This window comes from Schistocerca piceifrons, chromosome 7 (genome assembly GCF_021461385.2).
Source record: "Schistocerca piceifrons isolate TAMUIC-IGC-003096 chromosome 7, iqSchPice1.1, whole genome shotgun sequence".
NCBI lineage: Eukaryota > Metazoa > Arthropoda > Insecta > Orthoptera > Acrididae > Schistocerca > Schistocerca piceifrons.
The window spans coordinates 237,037,860-237,049,905 of record NC_060144.1 but is presented as its reverse complement, the minus strand read 5'-3'; the positions used below and the strand labels follow the sequence as shown (position 1 = coordinate 237,049,905).

Sequence of the window (12,046 nt, the reverse complement as noted above, 5' to 3'; positions counted from 1 at the left end):
TTTATGTGAGGAAGCAGAGAAAGGGACACTAAATAACACAAGTACCAGGAAAGGATCCAGGGGTTTGAAATCTGGACCACAAACACTAACACCAAAAGGAATTTCATTTTCTTAACTTATAGTAGCAAGAAAATGAACATCAATAACAAATAATAGCATGACAATAGTGGTTTCCACCATGTCGAGTAGACTTGCACCAATGCAAACAAAAAAGCTAAGTCATCCTTCTCTTGTCAACCTGAAAATATATACATATCTAAAAAGAAAGATGATGAAACTTACCAAACAAAAGCGCTGGCAGGTCGATAGACACACAAACAAACACAAACATACACACAAAATTCTAGCTTTCGCAACCTATGGTTGCCTCGTCAGGAAAGAGGGAAGGAGAAGGAAAGACAAAAGGATATGGGTTTTAAGGGAGAGGGTAAGGAGTCATTCCAATCCCGGGAGCGGAAAGACTTACCTTAGGGGGAAAAAAGGACAGGTATACACTCGCGCGCGCACACACACACACACACACACACACACACACACACACACACACACACACACACACACACACACACACACATATCCATCCACACATACACAGACACAAGCAGACATTTGTAAAGGCCTTTACAAATGTCTGCTTGTGTCTGTGTATGTGTGGATGGATATGTGTGTGTGTGCGCGCGCGCGAGTGTATACCTGTCCTTTTTTCCCCCTAAGGTAAGTCTTTCCGCTCCCGGGATTGGAATGACTCCTTACCCTCTCCCTTAAAACCCATATCCTTTTGTCTTTCCTTCTCCTTCCCTCTTTCCTGACGAGGCAACCATAGGTTGCGAAAGCTAGAATTTTGTGTGTATGTTTGTGTTTGTTTGTGTGTCTATCGACCTGCCAGCGCTTTTGTTTGGTAAGTTTCATCATCTTTCTTTTTAGATATATTTTTCCCACGTGGAATGTTTCCCTCTATTATATTCATATCATGAAAATATATACATGCACAATAACTATCTTAGATTTTATCCAAACCTGTGATAAATAAACCACAATCCTGTCAACTATAAAAGCACTGCAGCAGGTAACGGCAGAAAATATAGCCATTAAAGGAAAATTGTGATGAATACTTACTGAAGCTCCTTCCTGTGTAACTAGGACATATTGTTTTCTTAGTTAACTTATACTTATGTCCAAACAACAAACTGCCTGGTTATTGGTTTAATTGCAGATTATTTTTTCCTTCATAAAATGCATATGCACCACAAGCATTATTAATGTTGCAAAACTTTGATTATCCGAGTGTCTCCAAGTGCAGTTACATTTTCACAAAATTGCACATCAGTGTTGTAAAAGACATCCAATGACTAATCTACCACAGAATACATATACAAATGCAGAGACATCTAGAAATTACCATACAATACTTTCCACCTCCAGATGCACCTGGCTGTTTAGCACGTTACTTTCCTGTAAAGGGACACACACACACACACACACACACACACACACACACACACACACACACACACACACACACACACACACACACACACACACACACACACACACCATGTGGATTCAATCCGGGGCCGGTGCGCCTACCCAAGTCCACGAAGCAGCGCATTAGCGCTCTTGGCTAACCTAAATTGGATAAATAGTATTTCTACAAAAATACATTTGTGTAACTGTATTCGCTAAATAGAAAGAATATTTGTGAAACATACAATGAGTATTTGTAAAGCTAATGAGATTCATGAATATGACCCTAAGCAACGTCAACTGCAAAACAGAAGCTAATGGCAACATTTTTCTGATATTTCAAGGACTTAAGCAAGGAGATTCTGTATTACCAGCTTTATTTAACTTGGCTCTGGGAGCTGTCATGCAAAAATTACCAATTCAAAACAGGTAGTACTATTTACAACAGGAAAACTCTGAACATGGCATTTTCTGATGACAGCCATGCTTAGGAGAAACAGCAGAGAATATCAGCTGGAAAATCATATAGTTTTGGAATGCAAAGTGGCTGTCCTTGGCCTGGTCATAAGAAAGGAAAAAACAAAACATGATCAGAACATAAGTTGCTGAAGGAATCTCATTAAATAACACTAAAGAAAGAGAAAAATCATAGTTGTTTATAGTGTTATTAGTTACATAAGGGAGGGGGAGCGGGATATAATGCACAAGGTAAAAAGGCTCAATTTATTCCGTTAGAAATATTGTTTGGTGTGTTTGTATGTAGGCCTATATATTTTTCATAGCAAATACATGTCAATATTGTTAAATTTTATTTTATTTCTCACACACACACACACACACACACACACACACACACACACACACACACACACACACACACACACTCTCTCTCTCTCTCTCTCTCTCTCTCTCTCTCTCTCTCTCTCTCTTTACCACACAAAACTGATCAAGAAAGTATGTTATGAAGTTTGCTTTGACAATTAATAAACTTTATCACTGTTAGTTCCTCAATTTTTGTATCACAGATAGTAGTTCAAGGCACTTGAAGATTAAACCCGTTTAAGTGTGTTGGAGCAATGGGTAAAGATAAAAAACAAGAACAGCTGCAGGTAACAGGTACTATTACAGCTCCCTTAACAAGTAGCTATCTTCCAGCATTTCAAGACAGCTGAAGATGACAGTTTATGAAGATTATAAAACCAACTATTAAGTATGGGTCCAAAATGTGGACAGTAACAACAGGTCAGAAATGCCTTGGAAACATGGTAACAGAAAGTACTGTGCAAGACATATATGGGTAGTATACGAAAATGGTACTTGGAGAATTAGGACCCATGCAGAACTATATGAATTCTACACAAATCCATCAATCACCACAGATGTAATGGCACAAAGGCAGCAATGGTTTGGACTTGTGCAGAGAATGGAGTGCTGAAGAAGGTGCTAACTGTAACACCAGAGGGTAACCACTCAATGGAGAGACCAAAACTGTGCTGGCTGGATGATGTAGAAACAGAACTGAGACAGCTAGAAGAAAGGAGAAGGGTGACTGAGTCGAGAGAGTGCTGGAGGAGACAGAAGGTTGACGAGGCCAGTGCCCATCTTGGGCTGTAGCATCAGAAAAGAAGGATGGCTGGCTCATTCACTCAAACATACGAGTTTGTCAAATTATGAATGTTTACGATATAGTAGGTATATGTTGGAACTTCTTGAGTAATTTCTATAACTGATTTCTCGAATTTCTTCCGAAAAATTTAGAATGAGGATTGTTTGTAACATTGATTGGCGACTAGAGCCGAACACAAGTAATTCATTGAACATCGGAAAGTATCCCTCAAAATATCCGAGGTGGGGCGTTCGATCCAATTCCCGTATCGCGCAATATATCACTTCACGCAACCTAGTTATAAAATGTACTTTCACTGGCGCGCCCAGGTATTTCGAAAGACAGCATGACCGCAGGAACCTGCTGGCGCCCTCAGGGCATTAGTGTACTTTTCCTTCTGCTACAAACGAAAAAAAAATGTTGTAAATTTCTTCATAGTCTAAAATGTAGAAAAGTTTTCAGTATCACTTAAGTGTTCGCTCAACGCAAAAGAACAGAGTCATTCAGAGTGCATTTGAATAACATGACATGCAGTATTGCAACTGAATTACCTTCAAAATCACCAGTGTCAGCAACCACAGTTGTATATTTCTTCAGCTGTGCCAGTGAACTTGCCATCTTCGCTTTCTTTGCTTGCGGTTCTGACATTTTCCCCAAATACCGGCACTTAAATATTACGAACTTCTCACCAACGCCACCTCGGTGGATAGCAACAAGTAGGGGAACGGCAAGGTAGTGGGGGTATCATAAATCATGACAGCGATAACGCCCCTGCGAGCTATCGATATTCGAAACAATATAAGACGTTTGGTATCCAGTAAATACAAAGACTTGTTAATTATTACTAACTCTTTTCACGCTTCTATGATGTATCGTACAAAAGATCCATCCAACAGAGTGTATTGCACCCAGATTCTATTTGCACAGTTTCTCCAGACACTGCTAATTAACTAGCTCGATTTGAAGATCGATTCACACTTGAGAGAATAAAGTGGAAACTTAAAATATTTCACAATGCATTTCAGACGGCGGTATTACAGGCCGTCAACGATGTCGGACGTCAACGTCAAAATTTCTCACAGTAATCTCTAGGGAGTGTCTCCCGACAGTACGCACTTGGCTGTTTTGACGTTTGGCTGCCGGAAGTCACGTGACTTGGCTGCGAGGACGGTTTTCATGCAGTTGCAACCGTGAAGACAGAAGGAATTAGTTAAGCTTGAAGTAATTTCTATCTTATGTTTTAGTCCTTCATGTTCAATAAACAGAATAGTATAAAAGTTCCGCAGTAGGCCCATATTGAAATTTACGTAATTGATATATGTGCGTACAGATACGCCGCAATATTCAGTCGATTAGTGTCGGTTTTTTTTTTTCTGTGGATCTTAGTTGTTGTAACGAAATGTGCGTTAAATATGAAAAATAAATGTGGTTAAAAATTTAACACAAGGCTATACTGCTCGTAAGTTTGCTACCTCGGTTTATTTCGCATTCACATGTAGGGGGACCAAACCGGGGAATATGAAGTATTTTTAATATTTTGGACGACGAAAAGCGGCTTTTAAGTAGCCATAGTATAGTTCCAGCCCTGTTGAGAACCTGCATAAGGAATGCTGTATGGTGAAAAAAGATCATGGCTACACCTGAACAGTCATTAGCTTCCAGCAAAACAAAAAAAACTTCCGTAAACATTACAACTTGACAGTTGAAAAGCTTGAAAGTGTTTACTCTGAGCTTAGATATAACGTAATGGATAATGCTACATGGCCCAAAAATACTGTGATCTATCGTTCTATCGTTTTTTTTATTCCAGTGAAATAATCTTTTCTGTGACAAACAGAAAGAAGAATTAAGTGTAAACGGATCGCATACTGCTCAGAAAGTTACTCCCATAATCGCAAGCAGTGCCTGTGTCTTAGAACTAAGTGTGATATCACTCTTTATAGAAGTGAAGCCAATTTTACTGTGCCTGTGTAAACATTGGTTATCAGCACAATAAACATCAACATGAATGGCGTCTTCGAACAGGATGCCTCGTCACGTGAGACCAACTTCCGGTCAGTAAACGTCAAAACAGCCAAGTGCGTACTAGCCAGTAAAAGACCTGAAAAAAGGGTGGGTGGCGCGTTGACGCAGAATAACAGCATCGCTAACGAAAGGACTCATAGAATAGAATTTTCGTAGCATATCAACACAAACCTGTTTCAAATGGCGGCATTCACACAGGTCGTCAACGGATGAGCAGGTCACGTAACGTCACGTCAAGGTTTCTCGGTAAGAAAGTTTTGACAGCGGCGTCATCTGTTAACATCGGATGTTAACCGATGCTCGCCACATTCGAATTATTACACACATCAAAACAAGTTTTGCATCAGCCCAGTTCCCAGAACTCCTGAACGCAGAAGTTGACCGGATATTGTATCACAGATGTTAATGATATACTCAGATGTTAATGATATACTCAGAGAAGTTACAGCTTGGTTTTCAATAAATTCTCTTTCAGTTAATATTAAAAAAACTAATTTTATACAGTTCCACACAAAAAATAAAACTCTAGAAAGTATAGTAATTGCTCATGACAACCAGGAACTAGAACAGGTGCAATCCACTAAATTCCTGGGGGTTCACATTGACAGTAGGCTCAACTGGGAACAGCATGTGTCCCTTACTCTAAAAAGGCTTTCATCAGCAACTTTTGCTCTAAGAATAATTACTCATTTTGGGGACATCAACATTTTAAAATCGTCTTACTTTGGGTACTTTCACTCATTAATGAGTTACGGAATAATATTCTGGGGTAATTCACCAGCCTCAAAAAAATCTTAATTGCTCAGAAGAGAGCAGTCAGAATCATGTGTGGGGTTCCTCCACGAACCTCATGTAGAAAACTTTTTATACAGTTAGGTATTCTGACCACAACATGTCAGTACATATACTCTCTGATGAATGTAGTTAATAAAGACTATGCTCAGTATGAAACAAATTGTTCATACCATAACTACAATACTAGAGGTAAAGATGATCTACATGTTGAACTAAAAAATTTAACACTTGTACAGAAGGGAGTAAAGTATGCAGCTATAAAGACTTTTAATGCATTGCCTAATTATATTAAATGTACAATAGAAAATGAAACGCTGTTCAAAGATATGTTAAAAAAATACCTGCTCGACCATCCACTGTACTCGTTAGATGAATTCTTTTCTAGAAGTAATGCCCTCCCTTAATAATAGATGTATTTAGTCTCTTAGTTATTAGATGGATGATACAATATTATGTTAATGTTATAGTGTTAATGTTATAGTTATAATGTTATATTGAGAATTGCTATACTAGTTTAATGACAGCTTGTAATATCTATATCATTGAATTATATTACTATTCTGTAGCATTAATTGTATTTGTACAATTGTATTGACACGTTCCACAACCAGGCGAATCACTCGCATGTACGGATCTATGGAATATGCATACCAAATAAATAAATAAATAAAATAAAAGACACAGTCCGTTTGACTGTTCACTGTTCAGAGGGTCACTAAACCCGCCCAAAGATGTAAACAACCATGCATGAGCAACGCCTATTAGACGGAGAGGGTCCGACAACCGATCAGTCCCTGTCATTCCACCAAGTAGGAGATACACAGCTCGTGTTGTCTGTAGTTCAACCATGCCTAGACGGTCAATACCGCGGTTCGATCGCGTCCGCATTGTTACTTTGTGCCAGGAAGGGCTCTCAACAAGGGAAGTGTCCAGGCGTCTCGGAATGAACAAAGCGATGTTGTTCGGATATGGAGGAGATACTGGGAGACAGGAACTGCCAGTGACAAGCCTCGCTCATGCCGCCCAAGAGCTACTACTGCAATGGATGGCCGCTACCTAAGGATTATCACTCGGAGGAACCCATCACGTTGAATAAGGCTTTTCATGCAACCACAGGACGTCGTGTTACGACTCAAACTGTGCGTAATAGGCTGCATGATGTGCAACTTCACACCCAACGTCCATGGTGAGGTCCATCTTTGCAACCACGACACCATGCAGCGCGGTACAGATGGGCACCGCAACATGCCGAAATGACTGCTCAGGATTGGCAACACGTTCTCTTCACAGATGAGCGTCGCATATGCCTTCAACAAGACAATCATCAGAGACATGTTTGGAGGTAACCATGTCAGGCTGAACGCCGTAGACACACTGTCCAGCGAGTGCAGCAAGGTGGATGTTCCCTGCTGTTTTGTGGTGGCATTATGTGGGACCGACGTACGCCGCTGGTGGTCACGGAAGGCGCCGTAACGGCTGTACGATACATGAATGCCATCCTCCGACCAATGGTGCAACCATATCGGCAACATATTGGCGAGGCATTCGTCTTCATGACCGAAAATTCGCGCCTCCATCGTGAACATCTTGTGAATGACTTCCTTCAGGATAACGACATCGCTCGACTAGAGTGGCCTGCATGTTCTCCAGACATGAACTCTATCAAACATGCTTGGGATAGATTGAAAAAGGCTGTTTATGGACGATATAACCCACCAACCATTCTGAGGGATCTATGTCGAATCGCCATTGAGGAGTAGGACAATTTGGACCAACAATGCCATGATGAACTTGTGGATAGTAGGCCACAACGAATACTGGCATACATCAGTGCATGAGGTCGTGCTGCTGAGTATTAAAGGTATAGGTGCTTACAGCAATTTGGACCACCATCCTCTGAGGATCTCGGTATGTGGTGGTACAACATGCAATGTGTAATTTTCATGAGCAATAAAAAGGGCGGAAATGATGTTTATGTAGATCTCTACTCCAATTTTCTATATAGGTTCCGGAACTCTCGGAACTGAGATGATGCAAAACTTTTTTTGATATATGTATTTACGCCCTGTATTCCTGCTAAACTGCAAATGTTCCATGGGGAATTAGATATTTTTCTCATTGAGTGTTCTGAAACAAGCAGAATCAGATATCTCAATACGAAAAATTATTTAGATTATGTAATAACAGATTAGAGCTGACGCCCTTCCAAACTTTACAGAAGCTCTCCTGTGAACCTTGAAGGTAGGAGACGTGATACTGGCAGAAGTAAAGCTGTGAGGACCGGGCGTGAGTCATGCTTCGGTAGCTCAGATGATAGAGCACTTGCCCGTGAAAGGCAAAGGTCCCGAGTTCGAGTCTCGGTCGGGCACACAGTTTTAATCTGCCAGGAAGTTTCATATCAGCGCACACTCCGCTGCAGAGTGAAAATCTCATTCTGGAAACATCCCCCAGGCTGTGGCTAAGCCATGTCTCCGCAGTATCCTTTCTTTCAGGAGTGCTAGTTCTGCAAGGTTCGCAGGAGAGCTTCTGTAAAGTTTGGAAGGTAGGAGACGAGATACTGGCAGAAGTAAAGCTGTGAGGACCAGGCGTGAGTCGTGCTTCGGTAGCTCAGATGATAGAGCACTTGCCCGCGAAAGGCAAAGGTCCCGAGTTCGAGTCTCAGTCGGGCACACAGTTTTAATCTGCCAGGAAGTTTCATATCAGTGCACACTCCGCTGCAGAGTGAAAATCTCATTCTGGACTTTTATGTACTTCACAGCGCTGATTTCAAAAATGCAATCCATTTTTTTTTTATATCACGTCAGGTTTTCTCACAAAAAAGGGAGTATTTTTGGCTATAACAACAAAATTTAAGCAATTTATCACATTTTTCCAAGGTTATAAAATTTTATTTCATTCATAAATCATGTTCTAAACTACATTTCCAGTACACTTCCATTTCTCTTTCAGCTCATAAGTCCTTATAATAACACTTTCACTTTCTGTCGAAGCTTCTTTTATTGCTTTTCCGGCTGTTGACCCTTTTCAGGATCATCTCTTTTTATCATCCAGCAGTAGTCCACTATCATGTTGATGTTCCATCTTCCTTGATATCTTCTTTCCATTTCTTCTTGGTGGAATCATTCGCCCTGCTCTTCACTTACATCACCAAGGTTTGCAGGGAAGTAGTCAAGATGTGAGTGGAGAAAAAGTACTTTAATGGTCATGTTACAGCCTAGTTTCTTAAATTTTTCGAGCATGTCTGCAATGATTGTCTTGTAGTTTGGATCTCTTTTATTTCCTAGGAAACCAGAAACAACTAATTAAAGAGTTGTCCATGCTGCCTTTTCTCTTGTTTCCATTTTGTCAACAAAGTTGGGATCTGTCGTTAGTTTTCTAATGTCTGGTCCGACAAAGATTCATTCCTTTAGCTTTGTGTTAGATATACCAGGAAACTGTTCACAAAGATATCTGAAACACTCCCCTTCTTTTGGCAATGCCTTAATAAATTGTTTCATCAGCTCCAACTTAATGTGAAGTGGTGAAAGTAACAGTTTTTGGGATCCACCAGGCTTTTCCTCTCAACATTTTTAATCCCTACCTGTAAGGTTTTTCTCAAGGGCCAAACTTTTTTATGTCATGTTGCTTTCTGTCGCTACTGTCCCAAGCAGCATTTAAATCACTTTTAAAACACCACATAGTGTCCATTTGTGGTCTGAATAGTAGAGTTTGCTTAAAACCAGTTCAAGGTTTTTGTAACATTCTTTTAAGTGAACAGTGTCCAACTGGTATAGAATCATACTTATTGCCATTGTGTAGAAGTACTGTTTTAAGGCTTCTTTTTGAAGAATCAATAAAAAGTCGCTACACATCAGGAGCATATTCTATTTTGAAATGCGCCATAAGTCCAAGAACATCACTGCAAAACACAGGTCACCTTCTTGAGAGAAGAAAGATACAAACTCCTTTTCCCACGTTCGATACCAAGAAAGGGATGTACCTGGAGCCAACTTACGTTTATCTTTCAATCCAGATCCTAAAACCTCTGCCAATTCTTTAGAAAAGTGTAGGTCTCTAACTAAATCGTTCAGTTCAGATTGTGAGAATGGAATGGGATCAGCTGTGCCAGGATCGAAGTAATCTCTGTCTTCTTCACTATCACCTTTCTCAGCCAATGGCTCATGATCATCTATATCATCCAAAGAATCTGGAGGAGAGGGTATTGGTACTTCAGATCCATGAGGAATGTTAGGGTAAAAAATATCCTTTTTGTTTTCAAATTTAAACCTGGTACATTGCAAGAACAAAAATAGCAGTCATCACTATGATTTTTGGGCTCCCTCCAAACCGTTGGTATTCCAAAACGTAAGGACTGCTTTTTATGTTGAAACCATTGCCTCAGCTCTTCAACACACACTGAACAAACTTTGTGGGGGACCAAGGCTTATCTTGATCGCTAAACTTTAAACCAAAATAGGCGAAATATACTTTTTCAACAAAATCGGAAATGTTTCTTTGTTGATTTTTAATGGTATAGTTACCACATATGTAGCAGAAGCAATTTGGTGAGTTTATACATCCTCTGGTAGTCATTGTCCATAAAACAACTTCACAACACAAGAAAACAGTCACTACTTTAAAGCAGTAGTAAGAATAACACATGAACAGCACAGAGTGAACAGGTACTGTGAATGGAAAGACAATAGCAGAAGGTCACTGCTTGGTGATGGCAGGGGAAGGGGCTGCACGACAGACAGGCACTGACAGGAAAATACTGCTGGTTTCTCCTAATTACTCTTTATTTTACCTATATCTAGTATAAAATGGCTAAATAAGAGTTTATGGAGATCCTAAAAACCAAAATTCAAACGCACTAGAGCGCCAAAATATCGAAAAAAGCTAGAACTAGACAAGCAGTTAGTGAAATAACTGTATGTGGTGGAATTTTTCACTATTTTTCCCGAAATCAGAGTTGAAAAACACTATAAAAATCACTTAATAGGCTTGAAAGAATTTTTATGTCGCAGACCTGTGTAATTAATGAGAAATGCTCTGTGGTGGGGTTGGGTAGAATGGTGGGGATGTATAATATTGTCATAACGTGTTACTCTTGTCCGTCCCACCAAAATGAATTTCCCCTGCTCTTAATTTATGCTCTTTCTATTGAGTTTAACACATTTGCTTACACCTGTCGCATGTAAGGTATCGCTCAATTTGTGTACTGTTTCCACTACATCTTTGGAGTCCAAGCTTTGTTTCTGCATTGCTATCCTGCCAAGAAATACACCGGTTGTGGAAACAACTGCTGCAAGGACTGGGGCTTGACAACATTGTAGATAGCATTTGGAAACCGTGTGATGGTCGAGATACTTCCTGGAGTGACACAGAATTGTCATACTAAATTCACTTGATTTGGTCGCGGCATTTCAATTAAATATTCGGAAAGATATTCACTTATGGTGAGTCATATGTCAGTCGTAGGTATCTGCTACAGGACGATCATTCCACATAGGAACTACAGCTAATTCATCTTCATTGCGATTTATCTGCTTTAGCCATCACTACGAGAGTGCACTGAATGGTGCAGTCAGTCCATAAGTGGATGGGAACGTCATACCGCAGTGAAGTCAAATTTGCTTTGGTTCTAGGTTCCAGTCTCACAGGAGACAAATGTTTTACCTCCTATGTGAGAGAGTTACTACCACTTGTCTTCCTGAATGTGGCAAATAATTCACATTAAAATGATCCTTCTTCGATAACACTTACCCCATACAATGTACAGATCTTCGAGCTTCCTGCCTTCACCCTTCTATTATATCCGAAATCGCCACAGACTTGTGCGCCAATCTCCTTTTTCAGGTGAATTTTTCCCCGCAATTGTAGATTACGTACTTACAATTCCTCACATCACATGCTGCATGAATACTGCTTACAACGTTGTTGGTCTGTATAGTGCACATATAGTTAATAGAAAATATTTTACCCTGAAAATAAATCTACAATATTGAATATCCTTAAGATCGCCAATATGAGTGCAGAAACGTGCACTGTAGACCATAGATCAAGGCGCGATCCGTCGCGATCACCTGGAACATACGCTGGCTAGTGTCAGATGGGCATAGGCCGGTGGAGCAGGCAATGTTGTGGTCATGAGAGGCAGCCACGAGCTCTTCACAG

General features: G+C 40.2%; 1 protein-coding gene across 1 annotated transcript in view; it reads right to left on the bottom strand.

Moving 5' to 3' along the window:
• LOC124804859 (transaldolase) overlaps nt 1–3,805 on the bottom strand; it is a 40,389-nt gene extending 36,584 nt beyond the window's left edge. The window contains exon 1 of the mRNA XM_047265214.1: nt 3,622–3,805. Within this exon, the coding sequence (XP_047121170.1) occupies nt 3,622–3,718 (97 nt within the window). The 5' untranslated portion in view covers nt 3,719–3,805. The remainder of the gene's footprint in view (nt 1–3,621) is intronic.
• Nucleotides 3,806–12,046: the final 8,241 nt, after the last annotated feature.